Consider the following 26,263-nt stretch of genomic DNA (forward strand, 5'->3'; position numbering starts at 1 on the left):
GTGTAGTGAAGTTTGGGATGTCAAGGCTTTGGGACTTGCCACAACCCCTATTTCTGTCTCAACCCCTAAAAATGCCAATAAGATGGGAAGTTTTCGAAGCGTATCCCGAACCAGGGCATGGGAAATGAAGAAGCCACAAAAGAAAGAAACCGACTTCGACAGCATGAGGAATGGAGGCTAGACTACCAGGAGCAAGGCTAGGAGCAATGGGTCCAGCCTTATGTTCAAAGCTGGTCTCCCCTCCCCCTACTTGAGGCCAGAATGTGGGAGATGCGGGGAGCACGTAGCAGGCGACTTCCACCGACCCCAGGGGTGAGTGTGGTGACAGCAGACGCAGTCAGACCAGACGACAGGGAGGCAGACTGTATGTATTTCCCTCTTCACCCCCCCCCGGACCCCACCCCAGCCCCAGCCGCCATCAGAAAAGGACCTGGCAACATTTCAGCCCTTCTCGTCATCCAGCTGGGGCTCCTGAGATCGGGAGAGAAGAGAGAAAAAAATTTAAATAACAATAATGACGACAACAACTCCATAAAAATAATAGTGTTTCTATTGGCCTTACTATGTGCCAGGCACCCTTCCCCATGCCCCTCTCCTGCTTTATTTTTCTTCTCACCACTTTTCTCCTTCTATTTACCTATGCATCTTGTTCTTTGTCTCCCCCACTAGAATGTCAGCTCTCCTAGGCAGGGGTTTGTATCTGTTTTGTTCACTGCTGTATCATTCCCAGGGCCCAGAACAGTATCCAGCACACAGTAGGTACTCAGCAAATATTTGCTGAATAAAATAAAATCCAATGAGGCAAAGGCTATCATAGTTTCTGCTTCACAGAGGAGGCAGCTGAGGCACAGAGAGGTGAAGGTGTTTGTCTGAGGTCACACAGCCAGTACATGGCAGGACTGGGATGAAGCCAGGCAGCAGCGACTTAACCATTACCCATCCTCCAGGTCTGTAATGTAGTTGACCATCCTTCTCATCTACCCAGCGCTGCCCCCATTATCGTCCCCATGTGGTTCAGAGGGACCAACTCCACCCCCAGCTCCAAGAGTGGGCACATGACTCAAGACTGGCCAATGAGAGCACTACATTTGCTTGGGCCTCAATGATTGGTTCAGGGGTGGACATGTGACCTAATCCAGGCCAATGGGAACCTTCTGCAGGATTCATGCCACCAGAAGGGGGAACCTGCCTGAGAATGAAGTTAGCCCAGGAAAAAAGCAGAACCCAGAGTAAGGGACAATCAGATTCCCAGTGGCAACCTTTTGGTGCCTGGATCCAGCCATGCCTGAAGTTAATTAACCCCCAAACTTTTATTCCCATGAGCCAATTTTTTTTCTTAAACAAGTTGGAACTGGGTTTTCTGCAGCAATCAGAACAGTCCTGACTGATTCCAATAATAACAACATTCTGTGTGAGAAGCAGACCTCCTCTGCCTCCCTTGCCCCCCACCACCAGCTTGGCTCCTAAAAAATAGTCCTACTAAGAGCCTGGCACATAGTAGGGATTCTAAAAATCCTGTTTATAATTCTTTAAAACCAGTTAACATAACATGTGGACCTTATCTGGATCCTGATTCCACAAACCAACTGTAAAAAGATATTTTTGAGACACTTGGATGGGTATTAGATAGTATTAACACTTTTTAAAATTTTTGTTGGGTGTGATAATGGCCTTGTATTTCTGTTTTTAAAACTTATTAGAGGGGCCAGCCCCGTGTCATAGTGGTTAAGTGCGCGTGCTCCGCTGCTGGGTTCGGATCCTGGGCACGCACCGATGCACTGCTCATCAAGCCATGCTGTGGTGGCGTCCCATATAAAGTGGAGGAAGATGGGCACGGATGTTAGCCCAGGGCCAGTCTTCCTCAGCAAAAAGAAGGGGATTGGCATGGATGTTAGCTCAGGCCTGATGTTCCTCACCAAAAAAAAAAAAAAATCAAAACCTTATTAGAGATGCGTACTAAAGTATTTATGGGTGAAACAACATGAGGTCTGGAATATACTTTCAAATACTACGGTGCAAAAAAAAAAGGTAGGGAGGTAAATAGAAGGAATGAGACAAGGGCATGTTGGTGATAGCTGACTGGGTCCATGGGTACATGGTGTTCACTATACTAGTCTCTCGACTAGTATGTATGTCTAAAAATTTCCACCAAAAATGTTTGAAAAAATTATAGCCTCCATTTATGGAAAATTCTGGAAAATGCCAACTAATCTATGGTGACAGAAAGCAGATCAGTGGTGGCCCGGGATTGGGGTGGAGGGTGGGAGAAATTATAGAAGCTCCTGAGGAAACTTTGGCAGGTGACAGATATGTTCATTATCTTCATTTTGATGATGGTTTCACAGATGTATTCATATGTCAAAATTCATCAACTTGTACTCTAAACATGTCCTGTTTCTTATATATCACTTACATCTCAATAAAGTTGAAAACAAATGTAAAAAATAGATATGCACAAAGTATTAAACCAGTATCAGCTTGCAAATGTGTGTATATTAAGTGGTTTTAAAAATTCAGTATCAGGGGCCGGCTCTGTGCCTTAGCGGTTAAGTGCGTGCGCTCCCCTACTGGCAGCCCAGGTTCGGAGCCAGGGTTCGGATCCCGGGCGCGCACTGACGCACCGCTTCTCCGGCCATGCTGAGGCCGCGTCCCACATACAGCAACTAGAAGGATGTGCAGCTATGACATACAACTATCTACTGGGGCTTTGGGGGGAAAAAAAAAAAAGGAGGAAGATTAACAACAGATGTTAGCTCAGAGCCGGTCTTCCTCAGCAAAAAGAGGGGATTAGCATGGATGTTAGCTCAGGGCTGATCTTCCTCACAAAAAAAAAAAAAATTCAGTATCAGAGTCAAATAAATTATTGTATGTATGCTTTAATAAATACCTTAAAACAAAGGTAGCAATAGAACTTTCTGCAGTGATTCCACATTCTGTATCTGCACTGTCCAATACAGTAGCCACACGTGGCTGGAGAGCATTTGCAAGGTGGCTGCTGTGACTAATAACTGCATTTTTAATGTACTTAATTTGAAGTCACTTAATTTTTTTTTTTTTTTTTTTTTTGGTGAGGAAGATCAGCCTTGAGCTAATATCCATGCCAATCCTCCTCTTTTTTGCTGAGGAAGACTGGCCCTGGGCTAACATCTGTGCCCATCTTCCTCCACTTTTATATGGGACGCTGCCACAGCATGGCCTGACAAGCGGTGCATCCGTGGGCGCATCGGTGGGCGCCTAGGATCCGAACCGGGGCCGCCAGCAGCGGAGCGCGCGCACTTAACCGCTAAGCCACGGGGCCGGCTCCAGAAGTAACTTAATTTTCAATTGAAAAGCCGCATGCTGTTATTCGATAGCACAGCTTTACAACTAAAAGCTAAAAAACAAATAAATCTAAAGCTCTTTTGGAAAAAACATTTATCGTTGACATCCCCGGAGCCCTCCTCTGAGCCGTGCACTATTTATTATCTCATATGAGGCGTCTCAAGAATCATCTCAACAACCCCATCTGACCGATGAGGAAACTGAGGCGCAGAAAAGCACGTAGATGACTTATTCTGATGAGAACAGTGAGGACCGGCTGAGCTAGGGCTGGGGTAAGGGTGTGAGTCCAAGACAGTGCCCACCCGCAGCCCAGCCTCCCCGCCCCCAGCTCACCTCCGGCTCCCCAGGTGCCTGCTACCTCTTCCTGATCTCCTCGTTGATGACGCTCACAATTTTCCGCAGACTGACCTCGTCCACAAAGCCGTCACCCTTCTGGGCACAGAGGGGAGAGCGCACAGACGTGTACGTCTCCCGCCCCCGGGGGCCAGCACCGCCCTCCCTCCCTGTCCCGGAGCCTCGCTCAGAATCACCTTCTTCGAATGGACCAGTGTCCCTTCCACAAACACTTCAAACTCCCCTGAAGCCTGGGCGGATATGTCCTGCTCCTGGGGAGGGAGTGTTGGGGGTGGGGCGAGGCTGAGAGCTCCCGCCCAAGCCCCTCAGGGGTCTCAGAGCCCTGACTACGCCCCCCGCCCCCGCGACCCCAGGCCACCAGCACACTCACAAAGAGTAGACGATTTGGAAATTGCTGGTCCAGACTCTTTTTCAGTAGAATATACTGCGGGGGGAGATGGGATCATGCAGTCATGAGGTCACAGGGTCACGGGTCTTGGCGGGGGGGGGGGGGGGGGGGCGGGGGGGGGGCAGGGACTCCTTCCAGACTTTGTGTCCTACGCTCCTCCCACCTCCAAAGCCAAAACTACTCACCCGAAGGCCGTAGCTTCAGAGGCCACTGGAGGCCGCGGGCAAGAGAAGGGAGGCAGAGAGAGACAGAAGACACCCATCAGTGTCTCTCCAAGCCCAGAGGGACCCTGTGAACGCCTGAGTCAGATCACATCCCTTGGGCTCAGAACCCTCCCATAGCACTGCCTCACTCAGGGCAAATCCCCAGTCCTCCCCATGGGCCACAAGCCGGCACAGGATCTGCCCCATCTCCTCTCCATCTCCCCCTGGCCCACTCTGCTCCAGCCACAGGGAGCGCCTAGTTCTTCTTCCAACACTCCAGGCATGCCTTGCCTCAGGGCCTTTGCACTGGCGCTTCCCTCTGCAGAAGGCTCTTTCCCTGGTGTCCCTGTGGCTCCTTCTCTCCCCTCCTTCCTCTTTGCTCATATGTCACCTTCTCAGTGCGGCCTTCCTGACTCCCCCAGCTGAAATTGTGACCCCCCCCCCGCCCAAGATGCCTGTTGTCCACAGCGCTGATCATCTTCTAAGATACTAGATAATTTACTATGTGTCACATTAACTGTTTCTTTCTGCCCCTCCACACCAGAATGTCAGCGCCACAAGGCCATCTCTGTCTTACTAACTGCTGTGTCCCTGGTGCTGAGAACAGGGCCTGGCACATGGCAGGTGCTTAATAAAGAGTTGCTGAATGAATGAAATAATGAATCCATGGAGCCAGAGAAAGAGACAGAAGGGAGGCGATGGGCAGAGACAGAGAGAGGGGAGAGATGGGGAAACAGAGATAGGAGAAGAGACATCCACAGTAGGAGGAAAGGAAAAGAGACAGTGGGTTGAGGAGAGAGAGAGAGTGGGAGAGACTGCCTGGGCAGAGAGAAGAGGGAAAAAGTGACAGGGGGACAGGTGAGGAGGAGCGAACCTTCTAGAGCAGGAGAGAGGCACGGGGATTGGGGAGCAAGACAAAGACCCCGTCCCCGGCCACTGTCAGCCCTGGGTCTCAGGGAGGCCAGGAAGGTGCTGTGTTACTGTTGTCCTTGCCACGAGAGACTCAGCTTGGCCCACAAATGAGGACAGAGGCCAGCCTCCTTCCACCTTTGCACTTGCTGGCCCCTCCCCCTTGCTGCCCTGATCCCCCTCCTCCACCCCAGCTCTTCACTTCACAGCCACCTCCTCATCACTCACAAGCGTGGCAGCTCAGGAGCCACCTCCTGAGAAAAGAAGTGAATGAATGAATGAATGAACGAATGAAGCTCAGAGCAGGAATTTGAACCCAGAGCTCTCAAGTCCCAAAGAGAATGACAGGTGGAGCCAAGATTCCAGCCTGGGAATCAGGGCTCCGTCCCCTCACCCTGCCCTAGACCCTGATCTTCACATCCCCGAAGCCCAGCGCGTCCCCGGTGCAGCCCTGTCCCCAGGGGGAGGAGGGCGGGTGGGGTGGGAAGGGCCCCTCACCAGTAGATCACTCGAATCGTGATCTTGCTGTCCACTTGAAAGTTCTCGCTGGTGGAGGCTAACGGGCTGGGAGAAATCGGTGTGGTGGACGGGACGGTCCCCACGATGGGCACGATGGGTCCAGGAGGGGGATCTGTCAACTTGGTGGTGGATGGATCTGCCCTGGGGATGGACCCCAGGTTGGGCCCCGGTAAATCAGTGGCCGATGGAGGGAGCGCAGGAAGGGGCGCCTGGGGGGGCCCAAATCCCTTGGCCACCGAGGGGACGTGCTTCACACTTGGCGGCGTGGGCGCAGGGTCCTTGTTGGGCGACAATGGGGGCTCCGCAGCAGGTTCTGGGGGCGGATCCAAGGACGGGGCGGAGTTTGAGAAGGATTCCGAGGCAGGGACCGAGGATGGGGTTGGGGTTGGGATCCGGACCAGGGTCCGGGTCCAGACCGGAGTCGGGGTCCGGACGGGGGTCCGGTTGGGGGTCGAGGTCCCGACGGGAGTCGGCGTCCGAACGGGAGTCGGGGGCCAGACAGGGGTTGAGGCCCGGACCGGAGTCGGTGTCTGGACAGGGGTCGGGGGCCGGACGGGAGTGGAGGCCCGGACCAGAGTCGGGGTCCGGACGGGGGTCGAGGTCCGAACCGGGATCGAAGTCCTGACCGGGGTCGAAGCCCGGACCGAGCCCGAGGTCCGGGCCGGGGAGGGGACTGGGGCCCTCGCCTGGTTGTTCATGGGGGCCAGGCTGTCCTGGGGTGACCCGGGTCGAGATCCCGCCCCCCACTCCTTGCTCGGGCGGAGGGAACCTCCCCGGCGCCAGGGTTCTAGGACGGGAGGCGACCACAAGGGGGCACTGTTACACCGCGTTCCACTCGTGCGCAGGTTCCACTGCTCAGGCCCTGGGCTGGGGCGGGGCCTCCAGACCTCGCCGGAGGATTCCCCTCCCCTGACCCCCAGCACCAGGGTGAGAACACGCGGACTGCCCCAGCGTTCCCCTCACTGTCCTTAACATTCATGCGTCCAGCGTCTGTTTATCGCGTGCCCGCTGTGTGACCATCCTGTGCTGGGTGATTCTGGGGACAGAGCGGTGATCGGGAAAGCCCTGGCCGGCCCGTCAGGCTGCCTTTCCAGTGGGGGAGACACACTCAGCACCGAATGACAGCCCAGGGTGGTCAGGGCTGGGCTGGGGGACGCACAGGCAGAGGGGTCAGAGGGATGGGAGGAAAGCACAGGAAGCTGTGGGATCCCAGAAGAGGTGCTAGCACCAGCCTGGGGAAATCAGAGAGGGCTTCCTAGAAGAAAGGACAACTGAGAGATCTGGAGAAAAATAATAACAACAACAATAACAGAATTTGTATTTGTACAGTGCTAAAGGATACACACATGCCCACAGCTAGTAAGTGGCAGAGGCAGGATTTAAGCCCAAGCTGTCAGGCTCTGGGGTCCTGGCGCTAAACCACTCTGCCAATGGCTCTATCACACCGCGAGCTCCTCCACGGTGGGGACTTATCTCATTCACTGCTGAAGCCCCAGCTCCTAGAACAAGGCCTGGCACACAGTAGGTGCTCAATAAATATTTGTCTTTTTATTTTGAAATCGTTTAACACACAAGAAGTTGGGAAAATGGCAGAGAGAATTCCTGTGTAACTTTCACCCAGCTTTCCCCAACAATATCTTATGTAACCACAATGCATTGTCAAAACCCCGATACTGACATTGGTCCGATGCTGTTAGGTCAGCTACAGACTGTATTCGGATTCATGGAAGGGTTCTGAGCAGAAAGGAGGCGTGACCACTGTGCCTCCCAACGGCCGAGAGCCTTCCTGTGTTAAACCTTGGGCCTGGGTCTCAAACACGGGGAAGATCAGGAAAGACACCAAATTTTCTGTGTGATGCTAGGCAGGTCTCTACCCCTCCCTGGGCTTCAGTTTGCCCTCTCTGTGAAATGGGCTTTCCTCTTTTTTTTTTTTTAATATTTTTATTTATTTTATTTTTCCCCCCAAAGCCCCAGTGGATAGTTGTATGTCGTAGCTGCACTTCCTTCCAGTTGCTGTATGCGGGACTCGGCCTCAGGATGAACGAAGAAGTGGTGCCTCGATGCGCACCCGGGATCCGAACCCGGGCCACCAGCATCGCAGCGCGCGCACTTAACCACCAAGCCACAGGGCCGGCCCTGGGCTTTCCTCTTAAAGCACAATATTGAGAACTAACATTTACTGAGCATCTGTTGTTTGCCAGCCTCTGTTATAAAATGCTTTGGGGCCGGCCCCATGGCTTAGTGGTTAAGTGCACGCGCTCCGCTGCTGGCGGCCTGGGTTCGGATCCTGCGCGCGCACCAATGCACCGCTTCTCCGGCCATGCTGAGGCAGCGTCCCACGTACAGCAACTAGAAGGATGTGCATCTATGACATACAACTATCTACTGGGCCTTTGGAGGAAAGAAATAAATAAATTAAATTAAAAAAATAATTTTAAATGCTTTGCACTTATTAACTTACCTAATACTCCCAACTTTCTGAAGCAGATTCTATTATGATTCTCAATTTAAAGATAAGGAAATTAAGACACAAGAGGTGAAGTGATGTGTCCGAACAAGTGGCAGAATCAAGATCTGAACCAGGTAGTCCGATTTCTGTGCATTTGTAGGCTTTTTATTTTACTTATTTATTTTGAGCAATCATTTAGGTTACTTTATTTACTATTGCCATTGTGCTAAATGCAATAAGTTTTGGCTTGAAAGATTTAAAGCTCTGCTGAAAGAGAAAAAAAAATGACAAGTCTCCCCTTGGTGTGTAATGCCTTCCACCTTGGTCCATTAGGGCTCTGCTTCCTTCCACCTGGAAAGTGAGGGATTCAGACCAGAATAACTTGTCCTTCCCTGTGAGATCTGATAATCTGAGATGGGCCTCCTTGCCCCAGCACCTGCTACCTTAGGCTAAGGCTGCAGTGGTCTGTGACGCAAAGCCATGAAACAGGGCTCCATTTTAAAGGGCCTGCTGACTTGGGTATGGCCCTCTTTCCTTATGATGGTGAGACAGAGAACTTCACTCATCACTCTTTGAAAATCCAGCCAGCTCTGTTCCTGTAATGACTAAGGGCTGTGTATGGGGATGGTGCCAAGACTCTGCCACAGGTGAGGCATCCTTTATACCAGCAAGTACGTCAAAGGGGGGATCCATGAGATTCAACTGCTTGCCTTCAGTTTTTATGCAGTCATTGATCGAAAAAATACAATGAGCATAGCACGTCTTCCTGTCTTTGCTTTTATATTAAGATCTGCTCTCTCGGTAGGTTGCATAATTTGTTCAAGGAAGCAAAGTCTCTTTGCCTCTGAATATTGAGAGTTGTCTTAGAAGGAATAATGGGCTGGTATTGATGTCTGTATTTAATCTCAATTTGAATATTATTTTATAATAGGCTTTTGTTTCAAAGTCCACGTATTCTTTAAAGGTAGAGTTATTCCTCATGACACAGAAATTCAATAGAGTAAAACTCAAAAGAAGAATTTATAGGTATAGGTATTTATTCAATATATAGTTTAAGGAGAAGACACATGCATTCATACTGTTTGATAAGCACATAATTACCTTAATCAGTGCCTTTTGTTGTTTCATGTGTATTTCAATTACTATCTGAGGTGACTTGCTTTCAGCCCGAAGAACGTCCTGTAGTATTTATTGTAAGACAGGTCTGCTAGCAACAAAGTCTCCCAGTTTTCGCTTATCTGAGAATTTCCTTACTTTGCTTTCATTTTTGAAAGACAGCTTTACTGGCTATAGCACTTTTGATTGATAGTTTTTTCCTTTGAGCAATTTGAACATGTTACCCGATGCCTTCTGGCCTCCATTGTTTCTGATGGTAGTCAGCCGTTGATCTTATTGGGTTCCCTTGTAAGTGATGTTATTTTTTTCTTGCTGCTTTCAATATTTTCTCATTGTCTTTGGCATCCAGCATTTTTACTATGATGTGTCTGTTTGTGGATCTTCTTCTGTGTATCCTACTTACAGTTCATTAAGCTTCCTGGATGTGTAAATTAACATTCTTCAATAAATTTGGCATGTTTTCAGCCATCATTTCTTTGAATTTTTTTTTCTCCTTTCTCTGTCTCTTCTCCCCTCCTTCTGGTACTCCCATTACATGTATATTAGTGTTCTTAATGGTGTCCCACATTGCTCTGAGGCTCTGTTCATTTTTCTTCATTTTTTTCCCCTCTCTAGTTCTCTACCAATCTATCTTCAAGTTTGCTAATTCTTTCTTCTGCCAGTTCAAATCTACTATTGAGCCTCTCTAGAGAATTTTTCATTTCAGATATTTTACTTTTCAATTTCAATTCAAATTTCTGAATTTCCATTTGATTCTTTTTTAATTTATTATCTCTTTATTGATAGTCTCTATTTGGGGAAACATTGTTATACTTTCCTTATTTAATCAGTTTCCTTTAGTTCTTTGAACATACTTATAATGGCTTTTTTGAAGTCTTTGTCTATTCAGTCCAACGTCTGTTCAGTCTCACAGGCAGTTTCTGTTGCCTTTTATCCCCACAGTGTGCCAGTCGTATTTTCCTGTTTCTTCGACTATCTCATAATTTTTTGTTGGAAACTGGACATTTCAGATAATACACTGTGGCAACTCTGGATACTAGTCCCTGCTCTGGGGTTTGGGTACTGGTTTAGTGACAGGCTACATTATTTTAGTGAAGTCTGTTCCTCTCCCTCCCTGCAGGGTAGAGCCCCAGGGGGTGCAGGCTGAGGCATGCCCACAGTCACCGGATGACTGTGGTTTTGGCAGGTTCTCTGTCTCAGCAGTTAAGCTCCACTAATCATCAGCTAATTACTCTATTGTTTTCAGCAGCGCCCTGGGGCATAAAGTTTTTCAGAGACTGATCCAATCAAATTAGGGATCCTATGAAGGGTTAGTTCCCAAGGTCAGTTTGAGATTTATTCACCCCAGGAGGGCTCTTCCCAGCTCTCTCTCTCTTTCTCTCTGGCAAGCTAGCCCACCTACAGTTTCACCTGTATCTCCAATGAATCTATCAATCTCCTTCCAATCGCCTTTTACCATGACCTCCACTGTTTCTGAGGGCATCTTTAGGCTTGCACTTCTCCACACTGTTGCAAATAGTTCCCTTGAGGAGAGATTCGGAGCTCTCTGTTCTACAGCCTGCTTCTCCCCCCAGACAAAAATCTCTGAGCCATGGCTCTGACATTGGGGGTGAGGACAATGATGTGCTTCTCTCAGAGTAACCCCACTTTAGCAGCTGAGCCCTCAGTGGGATGGGGCAGCAGCCCCAGGTCTCATCAGCTTGCCCTCCGGGTGTGGAACCTGTGCTCCAGGAGAAAGGGAAAGGCAATCAGGGCCCCAGTATTCTCAGCAGCCCCACATCCAACGTAGAGCCCCACTAGGGAGGGGCTGGGCAGAAGGGAGCCCCACCTCTCAGCTGCGCTCACCCAGAACCTAACCTCAGCAACAGGTAGCTGGGGGAGATAAGAAAGGCTCCCATCCCATGAAGACAGCCCTCCAACGGGGAACTGGGGCAGTGTGGGGGGAGGGAGGGAACCCTATGTTCTTGGTTTACCAGTTAGGAATGGAGTTTCTGTTTTCTGAACAGAGAGGGGGCAGGGAAGAAGCAGGTCTTGGGTCAAATATCACTGATTCTCACTGTTACCAAATTTTAGTAGATTTTCTTGAATATATTGTGTTTTTTGTGTGTGTGAGGAAGATCAGCCCTGAGCTAACATCCGTGCTAATCTTCCTCTTTTTGCTGAGGAAGACCAGCCCTGAGCTAACATCTATTGCCAATCCTCCTCCTTTTTTTTCCCCCCAAAGCCCCAGTAGACAGTTGTGTGTCATAGTTGCACATCCTACTAGTTGCTGTATGTGGGACGCGGCCTCAGCATGGCCGGAGAAGCGGTGCGTCGGTGCACGCCCGGGATCCGAACCCGGGCCGCCAGTAGCGGAGCACGCGCACTTAACCGCTAAGCCACGGGGCCGGCCCTTGAATACATTGTTTATTATTTGCTATGTGCCCTTAGGACCATTCCAAGAGACTTCAAATGGTTGGTTTGTTGCTTTGTTTTTATAATTTTCACCAATTTTGCCAGCAAGCAGGTCTGTGAAGCTCCCTGAGCTGTCATGCCAGAATCAGAACTCCATACAGTTCATTTCTAAAACACAAATGGCTGCACCTTATACATTCTTTTGCACTTTTTTAACTTGGACCAAATATGTTGAATTATCTGAAGATAATTTCAGATTAGCACATATCTCTCTGCCTCATCATTTTAACAGTTGCATAATATTCTATTTATAAATGGCCCATAACGAATGTAACCAGTCCCCTCTCATCAGACATTTAGGTGGCTTACAGCCTTTTGCCATTACAAATAATGCTGCAATGCAGACACCTTGTGCACACGTGAAAACTTATGTGTAGGGTAAAGGTCCAGAAATGTAACTATTGGATTTAAGGGAATGTGTACTTTTAATTTTAGAAGTTATATAAAAACTACTCTTTAGATGTTTAATTTTGTGCAATACCTTACAAACACCAGGGTGTTGCAGGCAGCTAACATTGTCGTATTTCATTTTTTAGAAACAAGGAAGCACAACACATGTCCACAAACATCCTGTGAGCGTTTTAGCATGAAGGCATTACACAAGGCAATTCCATCCCAGCTCCCACACTCACCTGCTCTGAGCCTCAACTTCCTCTTCTGTAAAATGGATCCTTTCTGCTTTCTCTGACTGGTTCTGCTGGTTTGCCTGCCGGCCACAGTACTCATGTCTGGTAACAGACCCTGATTTTTGGAAGAGGGAGGAACACTCCTTTGCCTATGTATTCCATGTGATTTGACAGGCCCACCTTACTTCCTGCCACACGCTAGACATATGAGCACGCCTGGCGCATCAGAATAAGCCACACTGCCCGGCCACTAGTTCAGGCAAAGCCATGTGACAAGCCAGGGCCAATGAAAGCCTGTTTATATATGAAGTCATCCCAGAGCCAAGTGGAGAGACACTGAAGGCACTGAGCCCTGGATCCAGCCCTGCTGAAGCTACTTCTATCACAGGATTTTTCATTTTTATGAACTAATAAATTCTCTTTCTTGTTTAAGCCATTTGGAGTTATTTCTGAACCCTGCAACAGAGTCCTATCTATTCTTCTTCTCAGGAGACAAAATCTCTCCCCCCAACCCCAACCCCAACTACAAAGCACTCAACCGATGAGTCAAAGCTGATCAAAATAAGAGCCTTTATAAATGTCTCTGGAAAGATGGGGAGAGAAGAAAATAGGATATAAATAACCATTATGTACAACTTTCAAGGTAAAATTCTCCCAGCCACCCCTTCCAGCTTGAACTCCAAAGTGTTTGAGGCAGAGACTGGGCACCACCAAGTGAATTCAAAAATATCCAGCTTCCGTCTCCAGGAGCTGATGGAGAAGGGCGGGTCAGGCCTAGAAACGAAATGAGTTGGAGGCATTAGAAAGGGCTGCCCCTCTGCCTCCTCTCCCTCTCCCCAGTGAGTGGAAATTGGTGGAGAAGGTCTGGCTGAGGGTCCCCACGGTGACCTCTTAAAGCCCACCGGTCATCCAAAGAGAAGATGGCGATTCCTCAAAAAATCAACGATAGAACTACCATATGATCCAGCTATTCCACTGTTGGGTATTTATCCAAAGAACTTGAAAACACCAATTTGCAAAGGTACATGCACCCCTGTGTTCATTGCAGCCTTATTCACAATAGCCAAGACTTGGAAGCAACCTAAGTGCCCATCAAGGGACGAATGGATAAAGAAGCTGTGGTATATATACACAATGGAATACTACTCAGCCATAAGAAACGCATTTAAATCCAGCCATTTGTGACAACATGGATGGACATTGAGGGTATAATGCAAAGTGAAATAAGTCAGAGGGAGAAGGCCAAATACCGTATGATTTCCTTCATTAAGTAGTAGATAATAACAACAATAAACAAACACATAGGGACAGAGATTGGATTGGTGGTTACCAGAGGGGAAGGGGGGAGGGTGGAGGGTGAAAGGGATAATTCGGTACATGTGTGTGGTGATGGGTTGTAATTAGTATTTTGGTGGAGAACATGATGTAGTCCATGCAGAAATAGAAGTACAATGATGTACACCTGAAATTTTTGCAATGTTATAAACCAATGTTACTGCAATAAAAAAAAAATAAAGATAAAAAAAAAAACAAAGAGAAGATGGCAAGTAGCTCAAAATGACAGCAAAAGGGATGCAAAATAGAACTAAATTGTCAGAACTGAAAAGTGGGCTTAGAGCGTCCACTCTATTCATTTCACAGATATTGTAAAGGAGAGCTACAGAGAAAGCTGGGGCTGCCTCTGCCCAGCGTGCCCAGTGGGTGCAGACGGGTAGAGGGGGGTGGCTACCTCCCGAGCGTAGATCGAAGGAGCAGAGATGACGTAAATCCCGCGAGAGTCTCCATCTTCAGGGCGATTCCAATCTTCGGACGGGCTGCGGGAGAAAAAGAAGAAGATCCAGACTCAGTACATTCTCAGATCTCGTCTTCTCCACCCACCATGGAGGGGAACCCAAAGCCAACGAGGGAGGATAAGAGGAAGGGGCAATCAGGAAGGCCCATCAAGGAATCAGGCCAATTGCACTACAGAGGTTGATGCAAGCAGCCAAGAGGGACACGGCATTCCTCTACGGCGCAACCCTCACCTCGGGCCATCCCCGGAACCCTCCTGCGTCCTCAAGTTGTTGAGTGCATCAGGGAGCGCGTGGACAGATGGCTCCGGGGTCCCCGCCAGCAAGCGAGACCCAGTCTCCCGGCCAGGGCCGCGGCGTCGCACGTGGACCAGCAGGAGCGCAGCGCCGGCCAAGCCCGCGGCCGCCAGCAGTCCCAAAGCCGGCGGCCAAAGGAAGCGCTGCGGGTCCCCCAGCCTCGGGCCCGGCGGGGCGGCGGGCAGCGCGCCTGCGCCGTGGTCCGCGCCGTCGGGGTGAACCGGGAACTCGCAGCGCGCGCCCATGTAGCCGGGCGCGCAGGCGCAGACGAGGCCGGAGAAGTGGGCGTAGCAGCGGCCGCCGTGGGCGCAGGGGCGCGCGGCGCACGGGTCGGCGCGCTCCCGGCAGTCGCGGCCGCCGAAGCCCAGCGCGCACGAGCAGCGGCGCGCGCCGCCGCCCTCCAGGCACGTGCCGCCGTTGGCGCAGGCGCGGCCGGCGCAGTCTTCCAGGTCGTGCTCGCAGCGCGGGCCCGCGAAGCCGGCGCGGCAGCGGCAGCGCAGGGCGTGGCCCAGGTCCAGGCAGAGCCCGCCTAGGGGGACGGGGTGTCAGGGGCGCAGACTGGGGGGTGTCCCCTACGCCCGCCCGCGCTGCCGTTTCTCACCCCTGTGTCCCCGCCCGCCTTTTTCTCTGGCTCCCCTCCATCTCCATCTAACTCCTGGGCCAGCCCCTGGGAGTTTGCCTGGAAAGCCAGCCCACTTCCTTTTCTCCTGGTGAAGCCTTGGATTAACCCAGCCTCGCCTCCTTGGCTGTGTCTTTTTCTCTGGGCTTCAACCACACTTAAATAAAATTCCAGAACTGCGTATCTGAACCACCCAGCCTTTGCCCATGCCTTCTGCCTGCGATGCGCCATCCCTTTTTCCTTCCTCCTTTTCTCCCATTCTTTTCACCTTTTCTCTTCCCGAGGTTACCCTTCAGGTCTCTGCTCAGATGTCCCCTCCTCCAGGAAGCCCTCTCTGACTCTTCCTCCATCCCAGCCCTGCGCTCCCCCATCACAGCCCTGTCCACTCTGGGCTCTGTCTGAGGAGGAGCCTATCTTCCCCTTCCGGCTGGGACCCCCGTGAGGGCAGGGCCCAGAGCTGTCCTGGTCACTGCGGTGTCCCTGGTACCACTCAGCCTAGAGTGAGCACTCACTGAGTGTTTTGGAGACGATCAGTATTATTATAATATGAATGTGCTGAGCCCATTACATTCATAATCTCGATTAATCTTTTAACACCTATATCAGATCAGGTCTCTCCACTGCTCAGAACCCTCCTGTGGCTCCATCTCACTCAGGGTAAAACCAAAATCCTCTCCGTGGCTCAAGAAGTCCCACAGGATCTGTCCTGGTCACCCCCTTCACCTCTCACCACTCTCCCCTCACTCTGCTCCAACCACACTGGTTCCCTGTGATCCTCAACACACCAGGCACATTCCTACCTCAGGGCCTTTGCACTTGCTGTTCCCTCTGCCTGGAACATACTCTTCCCCCAGATCCCCACATAGCTCCCTCCATCACAACCTTCAGCAAGGTCTTCCCTACCACTTCAGCTAAAATGTCAATCTGCCATCCCATACCCACTCCCCATCCCTCTTCTGGCTTCATTTTTCTTCTTAGTTTTTGTCACCATCTAACCTCCCATATAATTTACTTATTTATCTTGCTTATTGTCTGTCTGCCCCATAAGCTCTATGAGGGCAGGGTGTCATCTGTTTCATTCCCTGCTCTATCCCCAATGTCTGGAACAGGCCCTGGCACACACTAGGTGCTCAATAAATATTTATGAGATAGGAATGTCACCTCGAGCACCCATTTTTCAGAAGAACATACAGGCTGGGCAGAGGGGGAGAGTCACATCCCCAGGCCACTGTACCAGAGGATGCCCCCCCACCCCGCACTGTCTGAGCCAGGCCCTGCTCTTGCCCACTCACCAGGCAGGGACACCCCCCACCCTGCACCCCTCACCGTTCTGTCCTCCCCACCTCACCGTTCCGGCAGGGCTGCAGGCTGCACCGGTCCACCCTCTTCTCACAGTTGGAGCCTTGGAACCCGGGCGGGCAGTGGCAGATGTAGGCAGAGTCGGGGTCTGCGCCGCCCACACACAAGCCACCGTTGAAGCAAGGTCCATCCGCGCATGTCACCCCGCTCACCTCACACCGCAACCCATAGAAGCCACGGGGACAGGCGCATTCGAAGGACCCCGGTGTCTCCTGGGCAGGGGCAAGAGGACTTTGGATCCGGGTCTCCTTGGAGCAAAATCCCACCCCCCAGCTCAGTCTTGACCTCTGGGGGCTGCTCCTCGTCCAGTCCCCGCTCCCAGCGGGCAGGGGCCTCACCTGGGAAGTCCCCCCGAGACAGCCCCTCGCTCGGCTCCATGTTCCTGGGGCTGCCCATCCAGCCCCACAGAGGCCGGCTCTGGAGGCCCAGACAGATCCATTCCCGCCTCTACACCTTTGCCCACAAAATGCTGCCCGCCTGACGTGCCCTCCCCACTTCTGTCCGCATAGCCAGTTCCTACTTGGAGGTCCCAGCTCTAAGCCCAACTCCTCCGTGGAGCCTTCTCTTGATCTCCCCTTCTCAGGCCTGCCCCCTACCTTGAGCCCTGAGTGTATCTCGCTGTCCCCTGGTGGCAGCGTCCAGGTGGCCCACGCTGGGCTCTACTTCATCCCAGTGAACTCCAAGCCACTCACCCAGCCGACGTTTGCCCATCACCTCCCCTCAGCCAAATAGGACTTCAGAAGCCCCAGCCCTGGGCTCATCTCCAGGAAGCCTTCTCTGATGCCCCCTGCTCCCGAATCCCAAATTCCCAACCCCCCTGGCCCCACCACCCCCTACTTTGCACCCTGAGTTGTTTTCTATCCCACGGGACTTTGTGGCCCCACAGGACTCCTCATCATTCCCACATCCACACCTTTAGCTGCCACCCACTGGCTCTGCTCTCCCCAGTCCCATTCCCATCATCTCATCCTACTTCAAGGCTGGACACCTCCAGGAAGCCCTCCCTGACAGCAACCCCAGCCTCCCCAGGCTGTTGTCTCATGGAGCCCCAGAGAGGGGGCAGTGGGAACTCCCAGGGTCAAGTACTGAGCAGGATGAGGCGGGTGGGGGTGATACTAACACTGCAGCTGCCCCCGTTGGCACAGGGGTTCCCATCACAGGGCCCAGGCCCAGGGACAAGGCATCCAGTGGTGGCCGAGGACGGGCCCCTGGGGCTGAGGCAGCCGCTGGTCGAGACAGGGACGGTGCAGAGGGGCCCGGTCCAGCCCTCCAGGCATCGACATTCACCGGGCTGCTCACAGAAGCCGTGCTCCGGGCTGCAGCCGGCTCGACATGCCACTGTGGGGGAACGAGGGGCAGAGGCAAGAGGAATATTGATGAAGGGCAGAGTCAGGAGGACAGAAATCAGAGAAGCTTCTGATGCTTTCCATGCTTCATCCTTGTGACAGACAACCGTCTAGGCTAGATGGTATTGCGACCCCAGTTTACAGACAGGGAAACTGAGGCCCAGAGAGACGGGGTGACTCACCCAGCTAGGAGGTGGCAGAGTGAGGATTTGAACCCAGGCCATTGGGCTCCAGAGTCTTGGAAGGAGAATGGAGTGGGGGCTCATAGGTCTGAGCTTGGAGAGAGGAGAATGAGGGGACTGGGGATTGGGGAGTGGAGAGGGACCCCGGCCTTTCAGGGGAGATGGATTAGGGCAGGTCTGGGAGGCTGTGGATAAGCCTGGGACTCCTAGGGGCTTTGGTGGGGCTCATAAATTTGAGGAGGAGTCTGAAGGTACCCAGGGTGGAGGGCGGGGATCCCAAACTTTAGAAAGCAATGGGGGGGGCCAGTCCTGTGGCGTAGCAGTTAAGTGCGCGCACTCCACTGCTGGCGGCCCAGGTTCGGATCCTGGGTGTGCACTGATGCACGGCTTGTCAGGCCATGCTGTGGCGGCGTCCCATATAAAGTAGAGGAAGATCGGCACAGATGTTAGCCCAGGGCCAGTCTTCCTCAGCAAAAAAAAAAAAAAAAAAAAGAGGAGGCTTGGCACAGATGTTAGCTCAGGGCTGATCTTCCTCACACACAAAAAAAGAAAGCAATGGGGTCTGGCATGCCATAGCAGGAGGAGGAAGGACCCTTTGGGGGGGCGCGGGGGCAGGAATTCCAAAGCTCCTGGGTGGGGGTAGGGAGGGGCCCAGAATTAGAAACTTTGGGAGTCCCAGCAGCTGGAAAGGGGTGTGGGTATGGGTTAGGGGAGGAACTGGGGGGTACCAGCATGGGAAATGGGAGTGGGGCTCCTTTTTGGGACAAGAGTGCTGGGAAGGGGAAGGGGGCTGGAGTGCCCAGGCAGGGCTGGAGAAAACACTCCTCAGTTTTCCTGAAAGTAGCTGGACGGTGGGAGTACTGAAGACCACCAGTGGAGCCGGGGAGGGGCCGGGGCCCCCAGTTCCCTGAAGGGGTAGCTGGGTTGTCAGAGGGGCCCGGGGGTCGTGAGCGGAGAGAAGGAGGGGCCGGGGATGGGGCGCGTTGGACGCCGAACTCACGCGCTGCCTCGCACTCATCCTCGACCGGCGCGCAGGGGCGCAGTCCCGGGCCGCACCGCGAGGGGGCGCTGCGCGAGCGGCAGAGGCGCGTGCACGCGGCCCCGACGGCGGGCGGCTCGCAGCGCGCGCGGTACGAGAAGCGCAGCTCCCAGGCGCCTGCGCGCTGCACGTCCCGGGCCCACGGGCCGCCGGCCGCCAGGCGACGCCGGCCGGCCACGCGCGCCAGGAGGCTCCAGGCGGGCCCTGCGGGGAGAAGGGAGCGGCGCTGGGGGGCCCGGCTCGCACTCTCCCCGCCCCTCTTAGCGAGGCCCAAACTCCCCTCGTCTAGAGGGCGGGGGGGGGGGGGTGGAGGCGTGGAGGGGGTCCTTTGACATGCTGAGAATGGCAATTACCCCCTTAGCAAGGCTGTAAACCCCCCTAAGGCGCCCTGGGGCCTCTGATCCATCTCGTACCCTACGAGCATCACCATGATAACAGTTCTCCCATAAAAGCCGAAATACCCCCATATTTTGCCCCAGAATCTTTATATATTAGTGATGAGACCTCTACACCCTGTGACACTTGATATCTCGATATACCCAAGGGATAATAACAGGTCTCTTCAAGTGAGGTCAGACACCCCCAAATTGTGCCTCAGGATGTTCCTATATCAGAATGGTAACAGAAACCCCCCTGTGGGCCTTACAGAGCACCAAAGTTCATTGTCCCCCCCGTCGTCCCCCCCGGCCGTACCCCACACCCCCGCATTAAGGATCACCCCATATCCCTCCCTAAAACCTCTGCTCAGTGTTTTCTCTGGGGAGACTGTGACATCCCATAGGGCTCCCTGGGTCCTCTATGGACAAGGTGACAAGCTTCACGTTAAGGAACCAGAAGTGACTCATACTGTAGCCTGGGTTCTCACAACCAGATGGTGACAGAGCAGGACTGTGAGATGCCGTAACCCGCTCCCTTGGCTTCAATTCCAAGAGAGTAAGAGAGCTCCCTCCACTTCACCTGCTGTGGGGACCACGGACTCCCACATCCAGTCCTGGGACATTTCTGTGTCGACAGGCCAGGAGCCCTGGAGCTGGCAACAGCAATCCTGTGAACGCCCCACCCTGCAGGCAGCCCCACATCACCATTCTGGACCTCACGTTGGGCCCCAACCCCCTGGAGCCCCTGCACACTACACCACAGCCCCGAGACTGAAGATGCTCACCTCCAATCTGTTCTCCTAACTCTTCTCTCCAGGTTTCGATGACGAGAGAGAAGGCGCCCTGGGTGGTGGAGGAAGGGGGAGAGAAAGGAAGGGAAGGCACTGGTCAGGGCGGGTACTCAATGAAGAACAGAGTGTAGGGGGGATGACCATTCTGTGGACAGGCAGGCAAGGGATAATTCCCAGAGGGACTGGCCCAGGGAAGGAATGACTTTCTTTATTGAGCACTTACTATGTGGTAAGCACTATACTCAAGATTGTGGGTTGAACCCCACAAAAGGGACCCTTGTGAGGTACCATGAGGATTCCCATTTTGCAGATGAGGAAACTGAGGCTGGAAAAGGGAAGGTCACTTGCCCAAAAGGACAAGGGTCTAGAATTCAAATATAGGTCTGTTCACCTCTGTGCTTTTGGGGTTGTGGGATGGCAGATAGGATTTTGGAGGTGATGGAGTCATGAATATGGGCCCCAACTGGAAGATCTGAGAAGGGATAAGGTGAGAGGAGATTGCGGGTCTCCAAGACAGGATGCAGGAGAGTCCCTAGGTGCAAAGAGATTTCGGGATAAAGATGAGGATCCCAGTGTTTAGAGATCCCCAAGGAAACGAGGTAGAGTTCTGTGAATTTAGGATTTCCAGAGGGTGAGTTTGGGCTTCTGGGGATTTGGGGTCTCAAGTATGCAGAACTAGGGTCAGAACATTTGGGATCCCTAGAAGGCAAGGTGGAGTCAGAAAATTTGGGGTGCCCAGTGGGTGGGGTTTAGGGGGTCTTAGAATGTGGGGTTCCAGGTGGTAGAGTTACTGGTCTGGGAATTTGGGGTCCCCAGGGGGCAGGGTTGGGGTCTTGGCAGTTGGAGGGCTCAAGGGGGTCGAGGTTTGGGTAAGTCCTCCCTCCCGGGGGCCCGGGGGCCCCGGGGCCGGGTCTCACCGGCCAGGCGTCCCTGAACGGCACGCGCATGAGGCCGTCGGGCAGCAGCAGGTCAGGCGCCGGCGCTCCGGGCTGCTCGGTGTAGACGGGGCCGCGCGCACTCAGCGCCGCGCCCAGGGCGCACGGAGACTCGGCGGCCTCCTCGGAGACTCCTGGCTTCAAGCAGACCCTAAAGAAGAGGCGGCAGGCGCCCCGGGCGCTGCAGGGGGACCGCGGGGCCCCCGGACCTGGTCCCGGCCCGAAGGAGTGGATCTGCAGCTCGAAGACGCCGGCCGGCCGTGCCTGGGGCAGAAAGGGGCACAGGGTTAGGGGGCCGCGGGAACCCAGGCTGCCCCGCGCCCCCTCCCCCAAGACCCCCGGGTAGCACCCCCTCCCATCCATCCCTTTCCAATCCGGCTCTGACCTGCGGAAGGAAAATAAACGCCAGGATCACCGTCCGGGACAGGAGCTGGGGCGTCGGCGGGGCGCCCATGGCCTTTCGGGGGTCTCGGGAGCCGCAGCTGCTGGCTCCGGAGCCTTATATCTGGGGGGACGGCTCCGCCCCTTCAGGCAGCCGCCCGGCTACACGGGACCCTAGGGAAAGAGGTCGCGGGGGCAGGGAAGCTGCAGTAGCCCCCGTGAGATTGTGTATGTGTCGTGGGCACGGGCAATGTAGTAAGTGTACCATCTTGTGTGTGGTTGTGGGCACGACTTTGTGTATGGCTGAAGATGGGGTGGGGTGAAGGGGTTAAGCCTGTATGTGAGGTTGTATATGATTTTAAGATTCCGTGAGTGTGTGTGTGGTGTGAGCAAGAGCTACTTACTGGAGAGTGCAGGTGATGTTGTGATTGTCTGTCTAGGTGAGGTCGTGGGGCTCCGCGTGTGCCTGAGATTGTATGTGGTTAAGCCTGTTTGTGTGTGTGTGCACACCTGCCTGGGAGAACAGAAGTGTACATGACTTCATGATTGTGTGACTTTTTGAGATTGTGTGACTGTGTGGATTCTGGATGCTTCTCTGTGCACGTCTATGAGTGTATGTGAGATTCTGGACCACTGTGTGTAGTCGTATGAAGCTGTGACTTTGTGGTCTGTGCAGGTGCCCCTAGGTAGCTTTGTGTGTGTGTGTGTGTGTGTGGTAGGGTCTGTGCAAGGTTCTGAATGACTGAGGATGTGTGTGTGAAGGAGACTGGGTGTGTGGATACGATGAAAATCCCAGGTTCTTTGCGGACCTGTGTGTGTGTGTGTGTGTCTCTGTGTCTGTGTGTGTCTGTGTTCCTCTCCCCAAGACAAAGCCACCCTCCCAAACCCCGCATCACGGATGCACCAGACGCCAGGGCGAGGAGCCCCGGGTCTCAGAGGGGGCTCCCAGCTGTATGTAAATGCTGCCATCTGCCGGGCGGCCGTGCCCCTCCCCCTTCAGGCCGCAGCTGGGCTGCCCGTTTGGCCTCCGGAAGGTGTGAGGAGCAAATGGGCAGGAAATTCCGTCTTCACGTACCAGGGGCCCCCTCCGTCGCTCCAGGATGAATGGGGGGGGCACCCCCGGGCCCTCCAGAAGCCCCTTAGTATTCCATGACCACCGCAAGGAAAGCCGGTTAGGAGCAGATGTTCCAGCCCTCAGGTCATAATCGCTCGCTCCCTCAGTGCCAGGTGCAGAGCAAAGCCTTTTAGACGGAGTAAACTCCTTTTTACCCCCAGAATAAAAATTTTAATATCTAGAGGCTAGTAATTATAGGGGAAAACACAAGTTCCATTTGTACACATCTTTTTCTTTTAGAGAAGCGAGATAGAGTGATCAACAAAGCAGAGGCCAGCAGGGCAGGGCATGCCATGAGTGCTCCGTGATTCTTAATGAATGAAAGAATTCAATCTAGAGTTTTCTCTCAATCCTGAGGACTGGAGTCATGGAGGGGGGTTGGGCAGGGGAGCGCCACGGTCAAATGGTGCAGAACATCCCGGGTTCCCTGGCACAGGTTTTCCCTCTATATTGCTATATTCTCTCCACTCCCTTCTCTACTTAATTCCCATGTCACCAGTCAGGCCTCACCCCCTGCAGGAGGCCTTCCCTAACACTCCCCAAGGGGCAAGGCACCTCCTCCGAGTGCCCACAGCCCCCTGTGATCCCTCTATCCCCGCCCCGACTGCTCCGGCCACGTCCTTCTCCTGCAGAGACTCTTCCAATGGCTCCACGGGGCCTTCTGACACGCTCAGATTCTAAAGCTGACATTTGGGGCCCTCCCTCCACATCCCCCCTGCTCAAACAGGTTCTGTGGCCCCAAAGCGTAGAGCCAGACCTCGTGGACCAGTTACTGGGAGGCTAATTAGGCCCTATACCAGGGTAGGTGGAGGGGTGAGCTCCCCATCGCAGGAGACATTCAAATGGAACGGGGCCAGCCATTAGAAGCAGCTGTGGGAGGAGGCAGATTCCTGCCCCGGATAATAATTTGGGAGGGTAATGGATTCCAGGTCTGAGATATCTCAAAAAATTTTAAAGATGGTAAAAATAGCCAGGCTTATTGAGGGTTTGTGCCAGGGAGGACAGTGTTTCACGTGAATTCTCACGTCTGAGTGTGAAGTGTACTTTATGGGATTTCTGAGCGTCTTTCTGGCTATTCGGACTTATCCTTATGTGCCAAGCTTACAGCCCACAGAAGGCCATGCTGAGGTGACATTTGGGCACAGACCTAAAGGAGACGAGGGAGTAAGCCATATAGACCCCGGGAAAAAATACTGCCGGCAGAGGGAACAGCAAGTGCAGAGGCCCTGAGGTGACCTTGCCTGGCACACTCAGATGCCCCCTGGCTTTCCTCATTTCATTCTAGTCTCTGCTCAAACACACCCTCCCAAGGGGCCTTCCCTGATTGTTCCATCCAGTCTAAAACAGCACCCCACCTCCCCAAACCACTCCCTCTTCTTAGCATACTTTTTCTTTATGCATTTATTACCCCGAAAAATATCTGACCATTGTCTGTCTCCTCCATGAGAGCGTCAGCTCCGTGAGGGCAGAGCCTTCTGTCGAATTCCTTCACTGCTGCACCCTAGTGCCTAGGACCAGGCCTGGCGGTCGGTGCTGAGAAAGCACTCGTGGAGTTAAGTGAAGGAACAAGGGAGGTACTACGATTAACCTCACATGAATGAGGAAGCTGAGATGCTCGAGACTTTGCCCAGGGTCCCAGGGCTTGTGCGTGGTGACCTGGGACTCCAGAGCCTGTGGGGTAAGCCTCAACGCAGGCACCACCCCACCCATTGGCTGATGCCACGATGCGGCCCCGGCGACCAGAGCATTTTAGGAAAGCATCCTAGGCCACGTCACATAAGGGTCTCAGTCTCAGAGGACCCCTGTGCACAGTCAAACCCTGTCCAACCTCTTGCCCTCCAGCCTCGAGCAGGTGCAGCGTGACTGCACCCAGGCCGGGGAGAGGCCCAGGGGGAACCCACTGAAGCATATGCCACCCACAGTGCCAGAGCCTTAATCCCCAGGGGCCACTTGTGACCACCGGGGGACTCCATCCACAACTCACTCTCCCCAGGATCGCAGTCCCCAAACACACAAGCCTCGGTGAAGACAGTCTCTAATCCCTAAAGCCACATGCAAAGAACCCCTCAGTCCTGGGACGCCCTCAAGCTAGGGAGCCCTGAGGACAGCAGGGACCTCTCCCCTGGGTCAGAGACAGGACACCTCGGGGTGGGGGGCGGGTTGTGTGCGAATTTTAACTTTTCTTTGCCGATGTTTGTGAGCCTTCCAAAAAAATCTAGATTTCAGAGGTTCAATCTGGCCCCACAGTTTCAAATGCATTTTAATTATTATAACAAACACCAGGGAAGGTCTTTTTAAAACACTTAACTGGTATTAGCACTAAATGCTGGCTGGAGCAGGAGAGGCTGGAACGGCGGGGGGCGGCAGGGGTGGGCTGTCCAACTGCTACAGGCTATTTCAATCCCAGCATATCCAGCAAGGCCTGGTCACAAGCCCCATGTGAATATACACACAGCCTCAGCATGAACTGCCCCTGGGCCTCCTCACCACCACTCTACTAAGACAGGCACTATCATCACTTCCATTTCAGAGATAAGGAAACTGAGGCAGAAAGGTGCCTTGCCCAAGGATCACACAGCTACCATCGGAGTGCCTACAGGGGGTGCCTCACTCACCTTCAAGCCTAGCCTGTGAAGGGGATACTATTATGATTATTCCATAGATGTGGACACTGAGGCACTGGGAGGCAACGAAACTTGCTCAAGATCACACCAGCCAGGAAGTGGTGGAGCTTGGATTTGAACCTGCGACAGTCTGGAACTTGTGTTTTTGTTTTGTTTTTTTGGTGAGGAAGATTGGCCCTGAGCTGACATCCGTGCCAGTCTTCCTCTATTTTGTATGTGGGATGCCTCCACAGCATGGCCTGATGAGCGGTACACAGGTCCGCACCCAGGATCCGAACCTTCGAACTCCAGGCTGCTGAAGCGGAGCGCGAGAACTTAACCACCACGCCACTGGGTCAGCCCCTGGAACGCGTGCTCTTAAATAACACGCAAGAGTCCTGTGCAATGCAGGAGCCAGGAGCCACATGGGGCTATTTCAATTAATTAAAAGGAAAATGACTTCCGTTGCTCGGTTCGCTCTAGCCACATTTCATGTACTCAACAGCCCCACGTGGCCACTGGCTGCTGTAGGGGACAGCGCAGAGAGAGAAGACGGGATAAACCTCGCAGGAAGTTCCACTGCCGAGTGCTGCTACACAGTCTACCTGTTTTAGTCAGGAGCCAACATTTAAAAATTGGGACGGTAATATAAAAGTCTCAATTTCTGGCTTCTACTGATAAATCAGGAGATCCAGCATCTCTAGGCCCCCCTCCCCCAGGGCCACAGCTGGCAGAGCTGGACAGCAGCTGAGATGGGGCCACCCCTGTCTGCCCGAGCCCTGAGACCACACTGCACACGTGTCCACAGCAGCCTGGCAGCTACCTGTCTCCAAGACGCCCAGTGCCAGCTTCTCTTGTCTCTTCCACAGGCGGGGAACCTGGGGCCAAAGATGGAGACGCACTTTCTGCAGATCACACAGCACATGGGAAGACACGCCAGAGCAGGGACCCAGGTTTTCGGATTCCCAGGCCAGGATGAGAAACCAGCTCTGATCCACCAAAGCACCCACTCTGTGCTTGGCAGCCACTCAGCCACTGGGACGAGGACCTGAGTCCCGGACCTCACCCCGATGCCCCATGTGGAGACTCTC

At 53.2% G+C, this 26,263-nt stretch overlaps 1 protein-coding gene across 2 annotated transcripts; it reads right to left on the minus strand.

Moving 5' to 3' along the window:
* Positions 1-411: 411 nt before the first annotated feature.
* Positions 412-26,137, minus strand: DLL3 (delta like canonical Notch ligand 3). 2 transcript variants are annotated; one of them, XM_087421761.1, is made up of 15 exons: positions 21,460-26,137; positions 21,057-21,338; positions 20,134-20,191; positions 18,933-19,175; positions 17,525-17,742; positions 16,394-16,616; positions 14,364-14,955; positions 14,069-14,153; positions 12,346-12,454; positions 5,674-6,007; positions 4,249-4,273; positions 4,046-4,099; positions 3,852-3,926; positions 3,655-3,753; positions 412-471 (listed from the first exon to the last, which is right to left on the minus strand). In XM_087421761.1, exons 1-14 carry the CDS (start codon positions 21,526-21,528, stop codon positions 3,676-3,678), a joined length of 2,445 nt encoding a protein of 814 aa, XP_087277887.1. In that variant the 5' UTR covers positions 21,529-26,137; the 3' UTR covers positions 412-471; positions 3,655-3,675. The 2 variants fall into 2 exon arrangements, with proteins under 2 accessions (XP_087277887.1, XP_087277889.1); XM_087421763.1 differs by lacking the exons at positions 412-471; positions 3,655-3,753; positions 3,852-3,926; ... (1 more) ...; positions 4,249-4,273; positions 5,674-6,007 and adding an exon at positions 8,282-10,979.
* Positions 26,138-26,263: the final 126 nt, after the last annotated feature.

This window comes from Ceratotherium simum, chromosome 33, assembly GCF_057802395.1.
Source record: "Ceratotherium simum simum isolate JZ-2026a chromosome 33, ASM5780239v1, whole genome shotgun sequence".
NCBI lineage: Eukaryota > Metazoa > Chordata > Mammalia > Perissodactyla > Rhinocerotidae > Ceratotherium > Ceratotherium simum.